Raw genomic sequence first — 25,104 nt, 5'->3', positions numbered from 1 at the left:
TAGGATTCCCTAGAATTCTTCCACTTCTAGCGCATGAAGCGTGCAGTTCACGCGCGCATGCGTATTTGTCTCTTTACGTACGCTTTGAAAAACATACACCAAATTATGTGGTTCCCTATGACAATAAAACATTTAGCGTATATGTAGCGTATATGTAAGTTATATTTTCTGTCACTTCGAGGAGGGAACCACATAATTTGGTGTATGTTTTTCAAAGCGTACGTAAAGAGACAAATACGCATGCGCGCGTGAACTGCACACTACATGCGCTAGAAGTGGAAGAATTCTAGGGAATCCTATGTGCCACCAACGCCACCAATGCACGCATAGGCTGAAACGGAACGATTTTGTTGGATATTTCGTTTAGTATTTTGAATAAAATATTTATTGGTATTGAAATATTTATTTGTATAATATAAAAATATATCTGCTTAATATTATTTAATACATTTTTTTCTTTATATAAATAGCCATTGTTATAATTGCCGCAATGTTTGTATATCATTAGTTTTGTAAAGCTAAATATAGCACATTAATAAATTTACGACAGTTTTTTTCGTTCGTCTGCGCGTGCGCGTATACTTGGCGCACCTTTTTGTACCTTTCTTCAAAAAAGGTAATTTTGTGGAGATTTACACTATACAGCACGGACCGACACGTACCGGCACCGGCGCGGTCCGTCACCGTCACGACAAAACATTATAACATGCGTTTTAAATGGGACTGTTTACTATTGCGAGATGAGAAGAAACAAGACTACCCCCAAGCTGAAATGTCACAGGGGCAAGGGGAATCGCCTGCTCGCTCCACCTTATCCCCTCCAAGAAGTCCTACTTTTCAGTTCTTAGCGGCTGTCCATATCCGCGGATTGTTGCGATTGGTTTCGTTCGCGTTCTTCGTCACGGGACTGACTGTGTTGGAGGGGATAGGTTGACGCGAGCGGGCGATTCCCCTTGCCCCTGTGACATTTCAGCTTTATGGTAGTCTTGTTTCTTCTCATCTCGCAATAGTACACTATCCGGCACCGACCTGCAACGTTCCGTCTACGGCACGAACCGACGCCGGTCGACATGGCCGCGAAGAATGTTTTGCCGGTACATGACGGTCCGTGTCGAGACGTGCCGTCGCTGGTCTGCCAGTGCAAATCAGTAAACGGCAGAGGATGAATTCCGAAAAATTGATAGAGTATGTTAAATTATGCGTGCCATTGTATGCAACGGACCATCCTAAATACAGGAATAGTGGGTTCAATCCATTTTAACAATTCAAAAAAAAAATACATTGCGGCATTCTAAAGTATTAATAAAACTTATCGTCGTATTTTAGTAAATCTTTGAATAAAGTCCAATACACCCCTTCGACTTTTCTCTTTTTTAATAATGGATGTACCCAAATTCTATGTCGCTTTGTCGCTCTTTTGGCTGCGGTATCCTCTTCGTCTAAAAGTAAGACTAGAAGATCCAATTCCTTGTCCCTGGGTGATCCGCTCATTTCGACTGCTAAACGTGAACTGCCGGATTGTTGCTGGAGTAGCGTAGATGCATGCATAACATTGCCGTGCCGGTGACGGACTATACCGTTGCCGGTACGTGTCGGTCCGTGCTGCATAGTGTAAATCGACCTTTAAGCGCGTTATAGGAGGGTTACCTGTACTTGACACCTCGCCTCAGTTGTCCCGCATGCACCGCTGCTACGCGGATTGCCTGCATTAAGGCATATCTTTAAACGCGTATAAATAATAAACGAAGCCACAACCAACATATCGTTATTCTCGATTTTCGTCTCCTTTTGGTGGCTAGAATCACCGCTTATATTTTCTCCCAACAATAGTCGCACACCCTTTATGTGCCCTTTTCAAAATGAATAATTCCTCTCTAAGATATTCTAGTATATCTTTAAAAATGACAAAGATATTTTAGGTGATAAAAATAACTGGGCTGTATTAGAAAACTTTTTTTTGGTTGATATAAGTCATGACATTATTTCGCTGTTCATAACTGTTTCGTCAAGAGGATTTAAACAACATTTTGAAATAATTACTCTTGGAAAAATTTCAGATTAATGCACTGCAATTGTTTCTATAAATAATATTTTTCTATAAATAACATTTCCTGATTTCCAAATTTTCTTCGTCTATGAGTGTTTAGTTCAATAGCAGCATGTAATTCATTTTCTTTGCATTATTTAGTCAACAATATTTTTACATGTTTCAAAAATCTAGTGATCCACTATTAACTGATATGAGTTGAACGTAAATATTAATGTATTTGCCTTCAGGCAGATACTGTTGTATACTAACACCACACGTTTATGTCCGACAATCAGTTTAAACATAAACGAAGGATCTCTATAACAATACTAAAATCAAATAGCGTTCAAATCGTTCAACAACTGGGTTGACATTTATATTATTATTATTATTATTACTATTATTATTATTATTATTATTATTATTATTATTATTATTATTATTTCAACTTCATTACTCGTTAACAGAAACTATAGTGTATAAGCAGAAAGTAAGATGAATTTTATATTGTTTTTCAACAATTACTATGGCATTGATTATTAGTGACCACGGTGCTTAATATAGGAGGAGATTCAGAAATTGGCAGCGCAGATCGAGTACATGAAAATCGTGCACATGCAGATGTACAACCGTCACATTAAACCGAAAGCAGGCGGGTATTTTAGTACCCACGGCCACGGACATGGTCATCCATCCTCGGCACAAAGTCCTATTGGCAAAAATTCAACAGCCAGCTTTATACTGAAAGTATGTACCTAAGTCGCTGTATTGATTTCTTACACGTCTATTTCTAATGTACGTAGGTCAAGCCGAGAACATAATGAAAAATACAGTAAAATAAATTTTTGAGCAGACAGCTGTGGAGCGAGGAGCCAGTGCGGCCGCGGCTGCAGCGGTCGAAGACTCGACTTTCCCCTCTGGTAGTTTGCACAGAGCTCGCAGGACAGAGCTCCTGAGGGAGCGGAAAGCAGAAAGAGAACGGGAGCGAGAGAAAGAACGGGAAAAGGAAAGAGGAAAAGAAATGGAGAGGGAACAGGAAGGAGAGAGGCAAAAGGAAAAAGAGAGACAACAGGAAAAGGACAGGGAAATGGAGAGAGAGAGGGAGAAGGAGAGGGAGAGGGAGAGGGAGCGGGAGAGGGAGAGGGAGAGGGAGAGGGAGAGGGAGAGGGAGAAGGTGAAGGAGAAGGAGAAGGAGAGGGAGAAGGAGAAGGAGAAGGAGAAGGAGAAGGAGAAGGAGAGGCAGAAGGAGAAGGAGAAGAAGGAAAAGGAAAAGGAAAGGGAAAGGGAAAGGGAAAGGGAAAGGGAGAGAGAAAAGGAAAAGGAAAAGGAAAAGGAAAAGGAAAGGGAGAGAGAAAGGGAGATGCAGAATGAAAGGGAAAAAGAGAGAGAAAGGGAGAAGCAAAAGGAAAAGGAGAGGGAAAGGGAGAAGCAAAAGGAAAAGGATAGGGAAAGGGAGAAGCAAAAGGAAAAGGAGAGGGAAAGGGAGAAGGAGAAAGAAAATGAGAGGGAAAGGGAGAAGGAAAAGGAAAAAGAGAGAGAACGGGAGACGAAAACGGAGAGGGAAAGGGAGAAGGAAAAGGAGAGGGAAAGAGAGAAAGAAAAGGAAAAGGAAAAGGGAAAAGAGAGAGAAAGAGGGGAAGAATGCGAAAATGAAAAGGAAAAGAACAAGGAAAGAGAGAGAAGGGCGGAAAAGGAGAGTGACGGAGAAATGGAAAAAAGTAGGAGAAAGGTAAAGGAAACCGAGATCGGGGAGGATAAGCGAAACGATTACGAAATGGAAACGGAGACCGAGCAGAAGAAGGACCAGGACAAGGACAAGGATAAGGATAAGGAGAAGGAGAATGAGATGGAGAAGGAGATGGAAAATGGAAAGGAAAAGAAGAAAGAAAAAGAAAAGGAGAACGGACAAGAGAAGGAACAAGAGAAGGAAAAGGGAAGGGAGAACAAAAAGGAGATGGAACCAGAGAAGGAAAAGGAAAATGAGAAGGAGAACGAGAAGGAAAAGAAGAAAGGGGAAGAGGATGAGCAGGGGGAAGGGAAGGAGATGCAAAAGGAAAAAGAAAAGGAGGAGAGTGGAAAACAGAAAGAGAAAGGAAAAGAAGTGGAAAACCAAGAAGTGCAACAAAGAAGAGCAGAAATGAGTGCAGAAAATGTCTGACTAGTATTACATAGTGACGAGGTATGATATTCGCGAATATAATATGTATGTACAGGATGTTAAAAGTGATCGCCACTGTTTTTAGGGGTGAATCTGCACCTCTGAATTGGTGGATATTTGTAAAAAAAAACTTGTCACAAAATTGTGTGTAACATTGAAAATTACAGTTAATTTCTTTTTTACATCAACATATTCTACTCGTTGAAAGGAGAACAAGTTTGTAAGGTATCATATGTCGCAAACGCACCGTTGTTTAAAAACAAGTTGGTAAGGTTTTGGCATAGATCAACTAATCCATGTATTGGATGTAACCTTTTTTCACGTCCTCCAGAAAACAATGCATTTGCGACATATGGTTCCCTTTAAACTTCTTCTGTATTTAACAAGCAGAATATGTTGATGGAAAAAAATTAAGTTTTTTTTTACAAATGTGCACCGATCCAGAGGAGTACATTCGCCACAGAAAACAGTGATCATCTCATTTTTAACACCCTGTACATATAGGTAACGCGAACGTGTCGCGGACTCCTAAGCGCATGCCCCGAGAAAGAAGTGGGGAAACCGGTGGTGTCGGAAAGATCTCAATTGGGCCATTGGGGCCCCCTTCACTCTTCGCTATTCAACGAAAGTTGACAGTCTCACTGTTTCTTGTGCGCTGGTATGAAAGACGTTTGTCGCTTTTGAGCGCCAGTCAGAAGCTAAGAAGAGAATAGAGTAAACTCTCGCTATGGGCGCCCACTCGGGGCTGGCGGCGAACGCTTAACGCATAGCGTCGACGATTTCGAGCCACCAATGGCGTGAGAGAGGGACAATGCGTAGTCACGTGAAAGACGGAGCAAGGCAGAGTATCGTGCTTTCTCTCTTTTGTAGCAGATGGTAACGTCGCATCGAGTCTTTCATCCCCTCTCGCTCGCTGTCGGGTTGTCTCACTCTTGATCGAAGGATTCCAAGAAATGGTCGGTACAGCAACGAACGCTTAACGCATAGTTGACGTGCACCCATAGCGAGACTTTGCTATAGCGGCGAAATCAAATTGGGTAGTTGGGAACCAAACATTTTCCAGGATTTCTTTCTCTCTGATCCCTCTTTTCGACTCCACCTAAGCCCTAGGCGGTCTGCATCTCGTTCGCGTTACCTATAAGTATAAGTAGATAAGTACACTTATCAATACAGGTTGTAACTGAAATATGTGGCTAATCTTTCGGAGTATGTTTTACTCATTTGACGGATGAAAAACGGTCACACATAGGCCAACAATTCTATCTTTCCGAGATGGAAACAGTTTTGATTTGCTTATATCGTTAAATAAATTGCTGAAAATATCTTTCCGCAGTAATACGTCATCTCATTGCCAGTCGAACACACTAAGGCCCGGTGCAGACGAGCGGTTTGCGGCAATTTGCCGCTGCGTTCATTCGCGGTAAAGCAATACATGCGTTCGTCGAAACGAACGCAAACATACCACCTAGTAGCCGCAAAACTTTGCATCCCGTGTGAACTGCTTCATATAAAGGGTCCAGCAGGGTAAGCATGGGCAATCGGCGCTCATGCCGATTCTTGTAGTTATTATTTTTTAAACAATGCTTCTTGCCTGAAACACCATTATGTAAAGTTTTAGGTCGCTACCCCCCTGTTTAAGGGTAATAACGCCCTTAACGTTATTATTTTTTTTTCTCTATTACTACACTCCTCACATTAATTAAGGGGACTAGGCAGTCGAAAAATCGATTTTTATTGCATTTTCCGAAAGTACTATCTTTTCTGAATAAAATGCCGCTTGGTTTACAGTAAAATTCGGTAAATTGTAGATTTGGCAGCTAAAAACGTCAAGCGGCAACCTATAGCGTCACCTTTGCCCAGAAACTTTAAACGCGTTTTCCTCGAATATTTTTTTCTCTTCATTTTTTCCTGACTGCGAACGAATTGAGGTTCAGATCGACTTGGAAAAAATTACAGGATGTGTAAAACATGTGCCATTTCGGGGCAAACCTCTTATAGGGTCCGTAAAAATTCGAGATTTTCATAAAAAAAATTAAGAAGTCACCGAATTTTTTTAATCCAGACCATCATTGTTTGTGCGCTACAAAAATCCGGTGACTTCTTAATTTTTTTTATGAAAATCTCGTATTTTTACGGACACTATAAGAGGTTTGCCCCGAAATGGCACATGTTTTACACATCCCGCAATTTTTCCCAAGTCGATCTGAACCTCAATTCGTTAGCAATCAGGAAAAAATGAAGAGTAACAAATATTCGAGGAAAACGCGTTTAAAGTTTCTGGGTAAAGGCGACGCTATAGGTTGCCGCTTGACGTTTTTAGCTGCCAAATCTACAATTTAGCGAATTTTACTGTAAACCAAGCAGCATTTTATTCAGAAAAGATAGTACTTTCGGAAAATGCAATAAAATAATCCATTTTTCGACTGCCTAGTCCCCTTAAAGGATCACCTCTAGGAGCCCGAAAAATAGGGGCATGTTCACATGGTCGTAACTCTGGTAAAAATTATCGTATCGATATTTTGAAAATATGGTTTGAAAGAGTGGAATCTCTGCTTTCAGCTGCTTTTTTTTTAAATTTTAGATGCATTGCTTTTCGGCACAGTTATACCAATATAAAGAGTACTTGGTCAATTTCAAAAATTTTCTTCAACTTTGCAATGTTCCACGGGGAGTATGAATTTTTTTACACAAATTCCATTTGCACCAGTCGAAAGCGGCTACTTTCCTGTGTAAGAAGAGAGTAACAAATTTCTTATGCAATTTTTGTTGGCCGAGTTATTCAACTTTGAAGTAAAAACCGTTTTTTTTTTAAATTTAATTGCTTCTAGTAAGCGAACGAATCATCGTAGAACGTTAATGAAAAAAGCAATAGAAAGATCAGTCTTTTCTCTTTAAGACGCATCTTCGACTTTTTCAATTCGGTTAAAATTTCGGTCTCTGCTGTTCTTTCCAAAATATGCTTAAAAATTGCACAAATTCCATTTTCTCTTCATCTCGCTGTATCTTCGCGAGGGATGATCGGAACATCAATGTCTTAAGCTCATTTTAAAGAGGAGAGTCTGCTGATTCCCGATCCCCGTGGAACATTGCAAAGTTGAAGAAAATTTTTTAAATTGACCAAGTGCTCTTTATATTGGTATAACTTTGCCGAAAAGCAATGCATCTAAAATTAAAAAAGCAGCTGAAAGTAGAGATTCCACTCTTTCAAACCATATTTTCAAAATATCGATACGGCTATTTTTACCGGAGTTATGACCATGTGAATATGCCTCTATTTTTCGGGCTCCTAGAGGTGATCCTTTAAGTAATGTAAGGAGTGTAGTTAAGATATTTTAACTTTAAAAAAAATAGCTACACACTAACTGTATTGCATATATATTTTTCTAAATTGTAAATCAATTATTAAGGGTAGAAAAAAAATTAATTTTTTAGGGTGGTTTTTGGAAACAACCTCTTGAGTGACCACCTCCAAAAGAATCAAGAAAAATGCTCTGTTAGCAAGCTATTATATAAAAAAAACCTGAAGTTTAAGAACGACAACTCCAGGAATCGGCATGGAGGCCGTTTGCCCATGCTTACCCTTTATGTTGTGCTAAAAGGCGCGCGGCAAGCTGCCGCAAACCGCTCGTTTGCACCGGGCCTAAGAAATTCCCGAAATATTTAAAATTTCGATATACCTACATATGAAGTGATAACACGATTTTGATAAATTTGCATATTAGAAACAGGAGTAACACAAACAAAAGTCTCGAAATGTCCCAAGAAATAAAAATCCAAAGGTCTTATCTTTCCACTGCCAGTGCACCGATCTGTGTAATTATTATTGCAGTAAGAATAGAGTATTTCTATTTTGGAAAGAAAAAAATTTCCGCTTATCTTCATGTTTTTTTTTTCATTTTTCAAGTAAACAAAATACACTCCTTATCTTTAGCTTCCTATTGCGATTAAACCCTGTTTGTACATATAATAGTTTGTGGTGCTTATGTTTTGATATATTTTTTACTTGTACACATTTAACCACCAAAAGCTATACATATGCTTTGATTTATTGCTTTGGTCTGTATACATTCATAATTTTGATATTACATTCGCAGATATGGTTGTGATAAATCCAGTGCACCAAAAAGAACAAAAAACCAACACGGCGGAGGTGTGTTGTCGTGTATATAAACAGCAAAAGAGAAATGAGAATATACGTAGTACCCTTTAATGGATACATGGTACCCAGTGTTCGTAATAAATCAAAGAAATCCAATCAGTAAATACTAAACACTGTATCAATAAGTTTGCGCCATTTGTTTGTGATGGTCACATTTTCTCATGACTTTGCCGTAAATCAGCGCTGTCCGACTTGCCTCCTGGGAGGCAAATGCCGTCCCCACCATCGTCCGCCGTTGCCATGGCGCACAGACGCGGCCGATTCAAAGTAACAGTGAACGTCGGCGTCGCGCGTGGCGGCTGAGCTTCCTTGTCTACGGAAATGTCACGGTTTCCTTTTCAGCGTTGCGAGGTTTCCTTGACGACAAGTCACGCTGCTCGAAAGGAAGGTTGGAAGGGGAAGCAGACGCGTGAGGGGCCCCTAAGCTGGACAGCGCTGCCGTAAATCGTGTATGTTACCACCAAACGATATCTTCATCTGCGATGAAAAAGTATTACATTTAGAAGTAATAGAAACTATTGTTAATGATATATAGTTAGAGAAACGGAAGTTTTGTTGTTAATTTTTATGTTCGTCGCGTTACCATAACGTTGTACTTTGGTAAGCATTACATTAAGAAATCCATGAATTAGAGATCACAAAGATTGCTATTAAAGTGACCGCCTTTGTGACTCACATTGACGAAATCATAAATTAAACAACAATTATTTTGATAATACATAATGTGGTGTCTTTAAAAAAAAGCAATTGGTTGACAGCAGAAAAGCGGCTGTTAAATATAATTGTAACGTCCATTATGTTACAATAAATGTTTTAGTAATATGTGCGATTTCTTTACCTACTCGGACAAATGGGTATGAAAGAAACCAGATGGAAATACAAATTAAATATATATGTCTTTCGAAGAAATTACTACATATGTATGTATGTTAGAAATCATTCGATAGGTGTGGTAAAGAATTTAGGGAACCTCGCTCCAGGACAGTTATGAGGTAAGTGCCGTCTGGCTCATCACAGTCCTCTTCCCAGAAGGCACCCTCGTCTTCCCCACTCTGTGGCCAGATCCTCCAGGAACAGAGTCCCTATTCTTTAGCAACGTTTAGTGATGGGCGTTCGAATCTTAGTTTCGAAACGATTTGAAGTTATTCAATGCTGTAAAGATTCGAATTGCTTCGAATCACGAGCGAATGTTTCGAATTGCTACAACTGTTAGGTATTCGAAATAAGAATTTCTTGAAAATGTTGATAGGTATAGAAAGTCTTGATAGGTCTTGAATAGGAGGCTCAGGAACCTGAGCTTCGGAACGGGTTGGAAAAGTTCGGACGGGAAAGGGCGAGATCTCGATACTCTCGAGATTCTCCCCAAATTCCGGACGAAAGTTTCGAATCGCTTCGACTGTTATTTGAAATAGGTAGATCGAGATCTCGCCCTTTCCCGTCCGAATTTTTCCGATCCGTTCCAAAGCTCGGGTTCCCCAGGCTCCAGACTCGAGATGATCCGCACCAGCGTTGCCAGAAGTAGGCAGAAAATGGCCGCGTAAGGAGCCGAGTTCAGCTGACAATGAGTGACATAGTAGGGGGTAGTAGAGGAGGAACAGTTATTAGAAGTAAGGTTACTGATTTGGGCCGGATATCTGAGATAAGTACCCAGGTGCCCGTGAGATACCCGTGAAGAGTAGGTACCGTCCCATGATACCAGACATGCTGTTAACAATAGGTAATAGACAGAGCGAATTTGAATTCGAGCACTACTGGAATATGCTATTATGATCTCATATAAAATGTATAATCTTTTTAATGTGTAATAATTATAAATTTGTATTTACATATTTAAAAGAAAGAACATAAATAACAGCTGAGCGCGGAGCAGTGACCCCTAGCACGCACATGCAGGAAGTACGCGTACATACAGACCTACACACATAGTAAAGCCGACCACGCTGGTTCAAACCGTGAAAATAAACTAGCGCGGTTGGCTCAACTGTGCGTGCGACCGTACGCTTTAACCCTCGGAAGACGAATGGTGGATATAGTCGCGTAAGACGAATGCAGGGTCAGTTTGACCTATAGCAACATTTCTATGGTAAACGGGTTTCACGAAAAAATTGAATATAAAATGAAATAACACCCACATAAATAGGTAATAAAAAAATACATAAAAAAAATTCACGTACATTTGATACATAAAATAAGTGTATCTCCTGTATGATTTTTATGCATGTTATACTATATTTTGCCATTGCGGTTACAAATGTTAACATCGTGATCGACTTTGTCAGAGTTGGATCAAAATGACCCTGCATTCGTTGGACGAGGGTTAAACTGCGCAGGTCAGTAGTTCAACCGCTAATATTCAACTATAAATATCCCAAGAACGAAACCTATATAGCTCTCCGTGAGACACTTTCTCCCTACGATAGGGATTTCTCCCGGCAACGCTGATCCGCACTTTTATTCAAGACCTATCAAGACTTTCAAGAAATTCTTGTTTCGAATAACAGTCTAAATGATTCGAAACTTCTGTCCAGGATTTCGATTTGCTTGGCAACCATAAATATAATGAAATTCGAAGCAATTCGAAATTTACGTCACAGACTCGAAGCGATTCGATCGGTCTCAAAGCAGCGTATTCACCTGAGCATTCGTCCCGAATAAGCATCCCACGAGCGCCGATTTGTTCGTGCGATGTTCGTTCGGGACTCATTCGGTTTGTTCACAACAGTCCCCATGGGCACCGATTCGAACGAAAACAAAAATCATGAATAAAAATATTGCAGCAGCTAGTGTTAGTTTTATTGTGTTGTAGGTATACATTGCTCCAAAACAGAATAAAAAGAAGAAACGTTAATGCATGAAGAAAATATACATTAACAGGTGTGATGAAATTGTATACGAGATTTGAATGTTGAAGTAGGAAGTAATCAATTTAAGGGAAATTTTTTTACAAGAAGAGGTTGTAACATATCCTAAATTTTTTTTCGGCTATTATTAATGCACTTGTTAGGGTACAAAAAATGTTTGGTTCAAACATGAAATCGAAACTTTTATTTGATAATCCTAAACAAAGTAAGTCTCAACGGCCGTTGAAAACCGTTGCATACTGTACAATGTTTATGCCGCGTATCAGTCGAAAGTAAAAAAGAACCGATATTAAATACGACACGAAAAAAAATCAACATATAAGAAAAAATTCCGTTATCGATTGTATTTAATTATTTCAAGAAAAGCACTTATATTAAAGAACACTTTTCATGTTACAAAATAATGGTATACATAATTATTTAAGTTTTTTTGTTTGTTTTTCATAATGATTTTGTAAAGGGTATGTTTATGCTTATATAGAATAATCTGCAACCGTAATACTAGTGATCTCAATTACTGTAAAATCGATTGCAGAACTGTCTTGGAACCTATATAGAACCGAAAAAATAACGGTTCTACAATCGATACAATATCGGTTCTAGAACCGTAACTGAAACCAATATAGTCAGAATATTGGTTCCTTATAACAGTTATTCAGAATATCGGTTCTTCATAACTGTTTCAAGAACCGAAACCGATATAATAACTGTTTTCAACCCCTATTTGAAAGCCTTCGAAAAAGGCTGTTTATAAGGTGGGACGTAGTTATAGTGCCTATCCGAGATATAGTGACTTAGATGTGAAGTCCCTCAGCGGGGTCTTACCGGACACCCTGCTGGGTACTGGCCGCTAACCGTACCCACCTACTACCCCCTGCTACCTCAATTAAGCTTTGCTACTGGCTATTAAAAATTGTCTCATATTAAATACAAATACATTTTAGTAATGTATATGTACTGCATTAGAACAGTAGTGGAGAATTTATGAATCAATATAATAATTAATCAAAGCTTAATTGATGTCTTTTAATAATGATAACCCGTATCTTCAATTTCTGTTTTATTTTCTGTTAGGGCCACGGTTTTGTCCTGGTATTCTCTAAACACAGTCCTGCAAGAGGTAGTAGGGGGGGCACGTTTAGCGGCCAGTACCCAGCAGGGTGTCAGGTAAGACCCCGCTGAGGGACTTCACACCTAAGTCACTATACCTCGGATAAGCACTATACCCGTTGGTATAGCACAAAACAGTAAATGTGTGCAGGTTCAAAATTTGCAATAAATCACATATTTGTTATCGGATTTGCATCAAACTAGCGCCGAATTATGTAGATTTTTTTACAAATATCACACGTCATAACTTAAAAACTGTCAAAAGTGGAGTTGCACCCCTCTTGTTGTAAGGTCTTCAATTTTTCAATACCTTCAGTCGAAACAGGACACACTGTACAATATAGGTACTACAGAAAGAACAACTATCATTTTATTTCATACAATTGAATATTATGAAATACTCAAATGTGGAAACATTTACGTAATTATTCCGATTCTAGTTGTTGCAATATTTCAATTCTCTACATTTGTTTCATCAAGTTCAATTTCTTGGAGGGTTCCGAGACACTTAGCAAATACAAAAAATGTCGAGCGTTTATGACCTACTTGTCTTGCTCCTTCTAACTACTTAACACTTTCAATGGCAAGGCCAACAGTAGCTCGTGCGCCATTTATTTGATGCGACGGGACTTTGCCGATATCGGTTGGGAACAGCCCGAACATCGCGGCGAGCCTGACTTTCCTTTGGTCGGGGGTCCCGAGGTCCCTTCCTCGGTGTCATACGGCAGGCAAACCTTTAGTCTGCACTATTCTAAACACTCTCTATGTCCTTCAATCCTTGGCTGTCGCGAGTCGTGAGACTCTGTCTAAACTGGCGAAGATCGCTAGAAATATACGTTCCACGCGTAGGAACTAGGGATGCAAATCGGGATAGCAATAGGGATCGTAAATCGCAAGAAATTCCCTCAAATTTTTATCGGGAATTCGCCAAATTTTTACCGGTAATTCGATAAATGACGTATAGCAATATAGCGCATATATGCGTTCAATTAGTTCCATCGACATCTACTACGTTATCAGTGAAAAAACACTTCAATTACTAGTAAAGACGAAAACTGAAGTATCTCATGAAGAACCAACTATGATCCAAAAGAAAACTAAAAATCAGAATCTTTTTTGTGCGCTTATTTGTTAAAAAGAATTGTTAAATAAAAAATATTTAATTATGTATGTAAGTTAAGATTCTTTTCATTGTTTTCATGGTGACGATCCATATTAATAAGTATTGTCAATAGTTATACAAATATATCTATTTTATGTTATACCTATCATTTTATATTTTAAGTTCAGAATAGTTTTATTTTCCTATATTTTTAATAATGCTCGATTAGAGTTCAAAAAAAGTTTTTTGCAATGTTTACTCTTATATTTTCAATATCTTAAAAAAATACCGGTAGTTTACCGGTAAACCGGTTTTGATTGAAAATTGTACTGAATTACTGAAAAAGTCGGTAATTTTGCAATCCCTAGTAGGAACGTGGCATTAGGTAGACTCAAGTAGCGTTCGGTTCGGGGTTCGGTTCAGGACTGGACGCGGCCAAAGGCAAACCATGATCGGTAAATTTCGTCGCGTCCTAAAATAATACAGTAAACCCTCCTATAATGCGGTACTCTCATAACGCGGAGCAAAAATTGCGACACTCCTCGTATAACGCGGTACGAATTAATATGATTTCTACTATGTAATTCTGAGTTTCTCATATCGCGGTTTCCATATAACGCAGTATGAATTAACCGCGTTATAGGAGGGTTAACTGTATATATTGGAATGTCTTCTTTTCTCTTTTATGTAGAAGTGTTTAATATTGTGTAGGTACGTATTTACCTCGTCCAGTTGTAATAGTTTTTTTTCACTTTCCCTTTTTCCCGCCTACTTATACGACCTTTTTAAACTCTCGAGTTGTTTCTTACAACCTTCTACAGGGTGTCCCAAAAATGGTGGAGTTCCTCGACAGGGGTGACACAGGGAGTGATGTGACACAACTTTTTCCTTGGCGAAAATATTGACGAAGTTTCATTAACGAGATATTAACAAAAAATCCCGACCAATCAGAGCGCGCGCCTTCCGCCCAAGCTCCCGCGGTAGCGTTCGCTACGCGGTAACCAGCTGCGCTTGTACTACGAACGTACGAACAAGCAAGCCGGCATGCATCGAAGGAAACCGCGTTACACAGTTTTTTTTAAAGCAGAATCTTAAATAATAAGTATTTGAAGTGAGAGGACAAGAAATACGCAAATTTCGTTTCCAAATAACGCATAAACGAAAAGGTAATGTAACACAGAGCTGAGCAACTTGTTCGCCGCCGCGGGCCGCACAGTCCCCACTACCAGTCAGCCGGTTCCCCCACCATCAGCAGATTATGCGCCACTCCATGTCCCTTCCTTTTACGCTTACGACTGCGGTCATATATAGATACGGCGTACACTGTAGGAGTTAAAAGAGTACGGTGGGGGTCGCTCTCCTGCGGCCCAGCAGAGTAGGCAAGTCGGGGAACGGGCCGCATGCGGCCCATGGGCCGCGGGTTGTCAAGCCCGGATGTAACAGAAATCGTACGACAAGTTATCGTAGTTTGTTATTGAGGTAAACATCTGTAGTTTAATAACCAGAGAGGTAACAGGCGGTAAGACGGAGACCAAGACGGACCAATCAGCACCCTCTCAGAATCATCCCTGCGCGGAAAAAGTTGTTCTTAGGATGGATACAGTATAGTAGCCGTGCAGTGAAGTGGATATTCGATACATGAACACGGACGCAATTGATGTTACGACCGTCAACTCTGGGTGGTGTCGAAAGCTGGAACCAGCTGTACACTGGGCGCGTCCGTCGATGAGCAGGATCGGTTCAGTCACCTAGTGACACAGGTTTTCAAGCTGAAGGTGAACTTCCGAAAGGGTGAGTTTTAGTTACTTTATTGGTGATTATTATTTTTTAAATTTAACGCAGGCTATGGCTAACTTCCGGCGATAATTCTCCAAATTTCCGTACATAAATTTTTCTCGGGGATTTTTAAACAGGCTTATTCATTATCAGCAACAGTGTTGGCTGGTATTGAATCAGGGATTTTTATCACAATAACAGAACTACGATCACTTTTCGTTAATTTCCTGTTACATTACATTTCGTTTGTACGATATTAACAAAAGGAAATTTGCGTATTCCATATCCTCTCACTTCAAATACTTGTTATTTTCGATTCTGCTTTAAAAAAACTGGGTATTCGCCTTTTCGCCTTTATTCATTATTCACTTTAAATTACAACCACAAGATGACGAAAAGTTCGATTTTGTATGTTACGTCTTTTTCATTTGGTATTTTGCGCGGTTTCCTTCGATGCATTCCGATTTGCTTGTTCGCACTATAAGCGCAGCCGCCTACCGCATAGCCAACGCTACCGCGGGAGCTCGCGCAAAAGGTTCGCGTTCTGGTTGACCGGGGTTTTCTGTTAATATCTCGTTAACGATGCTGCGGACAATATTTTCGCTACAGAAAAAGTTGTTTCAACTTACCCCGTGAGTAACCCCTTTCATGGAACTCAACCATTTTTGGGACACCCTGTATATTTCTTTCCATCTCTTCCTCAACTATACGCCATGCGACTTCGGTTTGTACAATATTATAGAAACATTTGTTTCGAGTTCCATAATATTTCATTCTTTCGGTACATTTCAATATGTTTCAGCAAAAGTTCCTTGGTCCACTCCATGGTATCGTCCGAACGCGTGCTCATTTTGATAGACCAACAGCGGACGGATCGGCCCGAGCAGCTCAGTGAACGCTTGGTTCGCACGCGGCTCGACGCGTGTGGATAGATACAATGTATAGACGTGTTCGGACGATACCATGTTTAATAAATGACTTACCTTTACATAATGAATTAAACTCTCAATTATGGCTTCACACACTTATGGTATAATTTTTTAAATATCTTGTTTAGATCAGCGCTGTTCAGCATAGGGGCCCCTCACGCGCCTGCTTCCCCTTCCAATCTTTCTCTCGCACAGCGTGCCTTCCGTTGTCAAGGAGACCACGCGACGCTAAGAAGGCTGCCATGACGGGCTAGCCGGGCTAGCGTCTTCGCTGTTAGCGTCGCGCGGTATCCCTGACAACGCGGACGAGAGTGGGAGAACCTTAAGCTCCCGCGGGAGCGACCTTGGACAGCGCTGGTTTAGATATTTTGAGAAGATATTGTAAGCTACTATAAGAATCACCGGTTGCAAGAAATCAGAAAGTAATTGCCAATCTATCTTCAGGTGTAATGGATTTTCTGACGGCAGTATCTTTCTTTGTAAATTTATCCTAAATATAATTTAATACAACAAAGAAATATTCTGTCGACATTCTCGTGATGTTTTTAAATTGATTACACCCTACTCCAGCGTTGCCCCGATGGGCGGTCCGAGAGCACGAGCATCCATCGCGTTTTCCAAAGCTCGCGTAGAAGGGAGCGCTCAAAACCAATGAAGTTGCGGGCATGTAACGGATGGGGAAAACTCTAGTGCTGATTTCATGTCGATTAAATTGATTTGATTTGTGGTTATTGGCTGATTTCAAGTCGTTTAGATTTGTGGTTATGGGATATATTAAAGTTATTGATGACTGGGTAATTTTTTAAACCCCTGGGGGGGGGGGGTTCTTTTTCTTCATAATTTTGTATTGTCATTCAAATTACGTATGCCTGTAAAGTTTCAAGTCTATTGGATAGTTGGAAGTGAGTTGAAATTGAGTTTATAAATTTTAACTAAACAAACATAATACAAACAAACAAATAAACAGGATTGAAGCTGAATAAAAATCGTTTAATAAGTAACTTTTTGTTAATCAGAGGTGTAAGTGGGACTGTTCAAGTTTATTCCGTCCAATTATATAATAATATTGTTTAATCATTAGTCAATTCCTGTTTATTTTCTCAATTCCTAAAATGTAGAACACTAGGGCTCCAAGAGTTATATAAGCCTACGGGTACGAGCCTACACGCACACTACTAGAATCTTCCTCATCCGTTACATGCCTTCAACTTCATTGGTTTCGAGCGCCCCACGCGAACTTTGGAAAACACGATGGATGCTCGTGCTCTCGGACCGCCCATCGGGGCAACGCTGCCCTACTCCAACATTCAAATCTCGTAGAAATACTTAATTTCAGCTGTTAGTATATATTTCCTTCATCCACCAACCTTTCTTCTTTTTATTCTTTTTTTGGACCAATGTTTAGTCTGACTTATCCAGTGACTGAACACCCCCCAGTGAATGAACACTGCTCATATCATACGAAAAATTAACACCTCTCACGCTTTTTTTCACGTTAAAATTTACACAGTACTTCTTTATTGAACTAAGTTCTTTTTAAGCTCTTCATTAAATACAAAGTAAGTTTTATTGTTGTTATTGTTGATTTTGTTAGGTTTTCGTCCTTTGGCTATGCAACTTAAGTGTTGATTCACTGGACAGGTCACTTTTCAACACAATAAACCTAGTAAATAAACCTGCTGCAATATTTTTATTCGGCGATCGTGCGATTCTCATTCGGGGCGAATGCTCAGGTGAATACTTACGCAGCTTAAGCCCAACACTAGCATTACGGGTTCGGGCCGCTTACCATCTCTAAACTCTCTCTCTCCATTCATACCATCAATCCTTCAAAACGCGATAGCTGGGAGACCAGTGTCAGTGGTCACCAACTATCGCCCCTCGCCAGGACTGTTTAGTCTCATGCACCCCCATTCAAAGGCCACACACAGTCTAAGTCCCAGTCATAAACCCTCGAAGGTAGGACAGCATGAGGCTATCCGCCCTCGATTACACACATAAACATGTTGACGCTAACATGTATGTATATGGATGAACGTTTCTAAGGCTATTTGTTACGACATTCCTTTGGTTCATTTACAAACCTTTGTAATATAATTAAAGCTTAATGGCTACGTTATAATTTTACTTTCATGCAGTGCTGTCTGCGTGTGCGTGAGTCACAAAAAAATTGTGTCAACAAATGAAATCATATCACAATACATACCAAGTACGAATTGAAGTTATTAATTATACACTCTAATCGATAGCGTTACGTAACTCATTACTTGGCAGCTGTCTAAACAGGTAATATCATAACAGCGGATACTGAGGAAATACTGAAAAGCGTGAAAAATATTTCTACGTCAAAAATAGCTGGTGGAGCAAGTAACGATTAATATCGATACGGTTACACTTGGATGGGTCGTGTCAAATAAACCGAAACATTTCAAACGTTTGTTTTCTAAGCTGATGAAAAATTAACCGATTTTTCGTAACATTATGTACTAAAAATGAAATGAACTGAAAACAAATTTGAAAGTATGCGTTTTGATTAATAAGCAGCAGAAACTTGTTGTGAAATTCATGTTATTTAGAAGCAATATTACTAAATAACTAAAGGATCAAATATTATACATCCACTACGAAATGGAGAGAAACTGAAGAATGATTGTGACAGTGTTGTCGACGTATCTGCCAATATATCGAAAATGTGTTTAAATTCAGGGAGTGAGAGATTGTTTCAGGAGTGATCATCTTTTTTTTTTGTATCAGTGCACATTTTCAAGCCAACCAACTTCATTAACACTTATAACAAATACTTTTAATTTGGATTTCAAAATTCTCGGATTACAAATAGTCACATTTATTATAACTTTATAATTATTTCCTTTCTCTGTTGTATTTTTGCCTGGTGATCCAACTTTGCAAAAAGTATTCGTGTTGCCACATGAGGATATTTTATTAAATATTGACGCTGAAAGTATGTACATAATTTAATTCGTTATCGGTTTACTCAATTAATTTCTACATTCCAATTTATATGTATACTTTATGACAATGTAAATTAAGCGAAACGGTAGAGGCATGAGTCAGTTGAAAGTACATAAAATCTAAGAAATCGTTGTATCGCACAAAGTATCGATAAGTAACGAGCACGTGAAGCATTTTATTATATGATTGGGGTGTACAATTAAATTGAAAATATGTCAAAAGGTAATGCATTTTATACGACAATAAGATACAATCTAAGATATTTTCTCGTTACTAATCAAGAAGCTCAGAATTTGTCATTGCTACAATAATTTGTTGAAGACGTTTACGTTTTGATTGTTGAAAGTTTCGGATGTTGTTTAAATAAGAGTGCATCTGTCAAGAAAATTTTAATAGATACCCTTATGTGTGGCAACTTTGTACACCAACTTAAAGAAACTATTTGCAAAAGTTCAGTGAAAATAAATACACATTATCTGCACACTATATAAACATGAAACTACAATACATGCACGAAGCAATGAAATTTATTTTATATAAGCGTCGGCAATGGGAAACGAACGTGTTGTAAGAGTAATGAAAAATCGATAAGCTATACAATCATACAATAAAGTTGCTACACAAAGTGGTTGATCGTTAAATAATTATAAATAGCAATCATACATCGCGTTTTAAGATATGGCGAAATCTTGGAATGTTCTACGGCAACGTCATTCGTAGGAGCCTGCTGAGCTTAAAAAAATGTGTAGATAAGGAGCAGAGACCATGGATGCGATTATGGTGTCGCAGATCAATTTTAGACACAGATTACTCGTCATTTTTTTACAAGTTTACATTTTCATTATGAATATCTTTGCAAATACATGACCGATTGCAACCAACAAATATCGCTATTTATGTCTAAGATACTTATCATATGTATCATTATTGTTGAATATACATCTGAGTCGCTCAAAACTAAAGTGACTAACTCCATTTTTTGCAATTTCTTCATTTTTAATACCAAAGCACGTGATTGATGCTTATCTGTTCATATATATAATAAATTCCCTTAATAATTCTATTTAACACTACGAGATGCCAACATTTTTTTTGCACGCTAAATAATATCTTACTTATTTCAAAAGCCATTGTCATGAGCTACATTTAAACATAATTTCTGTATTTCCAAAGCATGAAGCACTTGTGAATTATTAAACAAAAAGTATCCGATTAATTATCTATTGATTATAAAAGTACCGTGATTTATAAAAAAAAAACAAAATTTATAGTCGTTAAATAATGATGCTAAAGATCAATTATTTTGACATGGAAATGTGATGGATCAGATATTAGTGATTCTCCAATACTGAATAATTGTGAGAAATTATTTAAGAAGTATTTAACACATTGTAACATAAAAGCTACATGCTTAATAATATATTCTACAATATTTGTTTCTTTGCTTCTGTATATAAATCAAGCGAAAATTTAAATAGCAGTGTAAATAAAAATGTACAAAAATTTAAATTAAAATGCAATAAAAACTAAAAAATAATTATTTTCTTATACTACATTTTCGATGGTGTTTTTTTTTTCACTTTAAATAAAATCGTGGGGGACCATGTGTAACCAGAAGTTGAAGTGTCGGTTTGGCAAGTGGACCATCATCAACTACATTTGATCAATTTTATGTCACATTGCAATCTGTATCCTGTAATTAAAACATTTTGTTTCATTAATGCGAATGAAAACATTCTCACAAGCAATTCATTTCGACGCTTGCTTCTGTATTTAAAGTGATTCGTATCCTGTTGTGAAATAGCGTGCCCCACGATTTTACTTAAAGTGAATTATTTAAAGTGAAAAAACTCCATCGAAATTGTAGTGCAAGAAAAGAATTATTTCTTAGTATTTACAGTAAATCCTCGTTAGCAGCCCGTTTCTGCAATGCGTTAGGAGCCCGGCGACTATCCCCACCATTTCATGGAATCCTTCGACGAGAGTGAGAAGACCCAATGAGTGAGCGAGAGGAAACGAAAGAGTCGACGGCAACTTCGCGGCAACTGTTTCGTTTCCTCTCGCTCGCTCATTGGGTTTTCTCACTCGCGCCATTGGCCGCGCGGAATAGCGTCCACAACACGTTAAGAGCCCGCCGCCAGTCCCGTTCGTCGGGCTGGTAACGAGGATTTACTGTAGTGCATTTTAATTTCGTTTTTGTGGTGCATTTTTAATAAAATTGTTTAACATAATTTTTTTATATCTTTTTTATTTTCTAATTTGTAGTATTTATGGATTTACATTTCACAGCTCAGATTTCTTTACAAATATCTTTTTATTGCTGTATACAATTTAACAGTTTGTTTAAGGGGTTAGACTACTGTAAAACGGTCGAAAAATCGTAATATTTTTTTTTCGCTTAAAATTTTTATTAGTTTAAAATCTTTAGAATGACATGCAAAACGTTGGAAATATAAATAAAGCTTAGTTTTGGAGATACAGAGCCGAATGCAGACTCGAATATCTGCGCACCGAAGATACTTTTCAAAACGGTGTAGATACATGATTTCTCAATCTGTATTGATGTAATGATGACCAAATTTTGCAGACATCTTTGTTGCTACATTCTCTAAGCATTAACAGAACATTTTTTTTAAATTCTTTTTCCTTCAAATGCGATTTCTTTAGAACATATTTTTTAAAACGGTGTTCATGATTCCTTAATCTGTATTGATGCAATTGTGACCAAATTTTGCAGAAACCTTTGTTGCTACATTCTCTAAACATTAACGGACCATTTTTTGAAAATTCGTTTTTTTAACAGGAATTACAGACGAATCGTCGCGAAAATCGGCATTCTTTTCTTCAACACGCTGTTATTCAGCAAATTTTCAAAATATTAAAAAAGCGGGTCCGTTAATGCTTAGGAATAACATTATACTTAATAGACAACTTTTGTTTCTTTTATTTAGACAATCCAAATTTGAGTTGGGAGGTACACCGTTTAAGGAGTCATGCCTAGTTGGCAGGCGAAAAAAACGTGATTTTCACGAATTTTTTGTGGAAAATCTAATGTATATTTTTTACAACTGTTTGCTTATTTTAAAAGTTCATATATTCAGCAACTCTCAGTCATTTTGTTATAGGAAAATATTAAAAAATGAACGAATAATAGCCATTCTTGCGGAAGCTATGTTGATATCGGTGAGCAATATATTTCGGAAACCGCTGTATCGATTGGCCTAAACTTTTGCAGACTTCTTTTATATACCAAAAACTAGTAGATGAACAAAAGATACTTTATTTTAACCATAACTCTATTTTTAATTAACGAAAAACGAACAATTCAGACATCGAAAAATAGTGATTTTGCGTTAAACGGCCGCCATTTTGTCAGAAATCAATTTTTTGAAAAACCCTTCGTTCATCTACTGAATTCAACCATAATTAACAGAATCTTTTTGAATTTTTAATTTTAGATGATCCGGCACAGAGAAATCGTGCTCACCGCACAGTGCCTTTATCAAAACAGCTTCCACACGAATGGCTGTTATTCGTTCATTTTTTAATATTTTTCTATAAAAAAAATTACTGAAAGTTGCTGCATATATGTACTTTGGAAAGAAGTGAATAGTTGTGAAAAAATATACCGTAGATATTCCACAAAAAAATCTTAACGCTGTGGTGCTAAAGTCACTAAAAAATAATTATTTTCTTGTATTACAATTTCGATGGTGATATACTACGAACACCTGCAAAGTTTTAGTTTTACTATTCGTACATAAGTACGTGACGTATTTTCGGTGATCGCGATGCAACTGCGTTCCGAACGCAGCGGCTTTTTGTCGTTTTCGTAAAGAACGCGAGTGGCTGATTTCAAGTCATTTGGATTTGTGGTTATGGGTTCTATTTACTGATGACTGGGTAATATTTTCACCCCCTCGAGGTTATTTTTTTTTTAAATATTGTAGTGTCATCCAAACTACGCACATCTGCAAAGTTTCAAGACAATTGGATTGGTGAAAGTGGGTTAAATTTGAGCTACGAGATTTGAACCATTTGTATGAAACGGAACAAACAAACATACATACATGTAGGATCAAGGAAAAAAAGCTAGCCTCGGACGCGGGATTCGAACCCGCGATCTGCAGTTTCGTTGCGCGCTGGTCAGCCGCCTTAGCCACCACGGCTACCGCCGACTCCCCCCGGTCTTTCGTTACTCCATGTCCTCTTATAGTGGTGGGGGTTCCTGATCCCACATACATTCAAGAAACAGAGGATCGAAGCTGAATAAAATCGTTTAAAGACATATAACTTTATCAACTTTCTCTACTGTTCTCTACTTTTCTCTACATTTCTCTACTTCGTTTCATGGAGTTATGTAGTCACTTTGTCTTCTGAGCCGCTCATATGACTAAATAACGCACATATATGTATACTTGCGATTAAGACGTTTCTGTTTAAGTCAATCAATGTAATGGAAAAATTGATTTCCTGTTTTCTTTCGTCGAACTGAAATTGAAAATATATACATGATCAAAATATATATATGACAAATAGGGGCGCATTTACACTTTTAGAGGCCCCAGGCGCAATATCATTATGAGGCCTCAAAAGAATGAGTCTATTTTTACGGTTGTGTGAAATATGTAGATATAGGGAATAGCTAATACCCCGATAGTTTTTGCCTCGTTGGTGATACGCTCACGTAATGAATTTTATGCAAAACAGCCCTTCCTGTTAGTTTAATATTCTGAGGAAAGAACGATGTATTTCAAATGGAGGCGGGAGACCTCATCAATTTTTCAGATGCCTCTAGTTTTTATATTATGAAATTAATATTTAACAAGAAATATTTTATTTTGCGTCTATAACTAGGCTGTTTCTTATTTTGATGTTTGTGGGGGGGGGGGTAAGGTTTTAAAATGTGGCCCCATAGAGAGTGAGGCTCTAGCTTGCGCCTAGTGCGACGCCTTGTGGTAAATGTGTCCCTGCTGACAAAATACTATATTACAACTTAAACTTCAAAACACTATAAAATTATGAATGAGCGCATAGAGGATATTTGCTATAATAAAGTTGAAGGATCCGTCACAGTGTGAACATTTATTAGTATTTGTAAATTTTACATAATTCCATACATACCAGTTCGACGGAAGAAAATAATAATACGAAACATAGCGTTGATGTAAAGCGATTCTAATGATAGAGAGACTTTGAAACGTAAAAGCAGGAAAGTTAAAAGGAAAAAAAGATCAATGTTGGGATCGTCTAGATCGACTTTGTCTCGAGATATAGAAATAACGTGCTATATAAATGCAGTTTGCATTTGAAAGCAAACTTAAAGTAGTTTAATACTAAGGAGGCGTTAATTAAAAATAACCAAGTTATTATTGCTTAAGAAACTTAGGGTAAACTTAACGCTAAAGGATAGTTGGTTGAATCGGTGGAATCTTTCAGATGTAAAAAAAAACAATTATTACGAAATTGTAATTAGTTTAATTAATGAATAATTAATTTAACAAAAATAATAATCATTATTGTGGTACACTTGGCACGTTTAAACATAAATGATACTTCACAAAAAAACTCTTCTCAAAAAACTTCTTCTCAAGAAAAACATTTTTTTTTCAGATACCCTACGAACTCTGCTATATAATAAAATTATTTCATACAGGAGGTAGTATTACGTTTCAGACAGTTGTAACTTGCAACTATCATCGATTCTTCCATAGAAAAATACAATCGGTGTGTGGTAATGTTTAGGCGATAATATTGAGTTTTGAAGGAAAAGCAAAGTTGACATAAATTTAAGTGAAAATATTTAATAAACTTTGTTGAATGGAATGTTTGCCAAAGTTATGATGTCGCCTCTTGTTTGGTGCGTAGATTGTAATCATTAGGGACAGAAGGAGAGATGGGAAAAAAATATGCTTTTGGTGTCGTTGTTATAACATGACTTAATGTTAGATAAGAAAGAAAAACACATTAAAGCGAATTGATGTTTAAGAAACACATACAGAATCAC

General features: G+C 38.0%; 1 protein-coding gene across 2 annotated transcripts in view; it reads left to right on the top strand.

The window, feature by feature from the left end:
• LOC143378482 (putative G-protein coupled receptor CG31760) overlaps positions 1-12,038 on the top strand; it is a 187,622-nt gene extending 175,584 nt beyond the window's left edge. Inside the window, exons 16-18 of one of the 2 annotated variants that reach the window (XM_076830256.1) lie at positions 2,594-2,776; positions 2,883-4,208; positions 8,282-12,038. In XM_076830256.1, the coding sequence (XP_076686371.1) occupies positions 2,594-2,776; positions 2,883-4,187 (1,488 nt within the window). In that variant the 3' untranslated portion in view covers positions 4,188-4,208; positions 8,282-12,038. Of the gene's footprint in view, positions 1-2,593; positions 2,777-2,879; positions 4,209-8,281 lie in introns of both variants that reach the window. The other variant, XM_076830257.1, reaches the window with a different exon arrangement.
• Positions 12,039-25,104: the final 13,066 nt, after the last annotated feature.

Source organism: Andrena cerasifolii, chromosome 2, assembly GCF_050908995.1.
Source record: "Andrena cerasifolii isolate SP2316 chromosome 2, iyAndCera1_principal, whole genome shotgun sequence".
NCBI lineage: Eukaryota > Metazoa > Arthropoda > Insecta > Hymenoptera > Andrenidae > Andrena > Andrena cerasifolii.
Note: the sequence above shows the minus strand (reverse complement) of the source record. Positions and strands in the feature narration are given on the sequence as shown.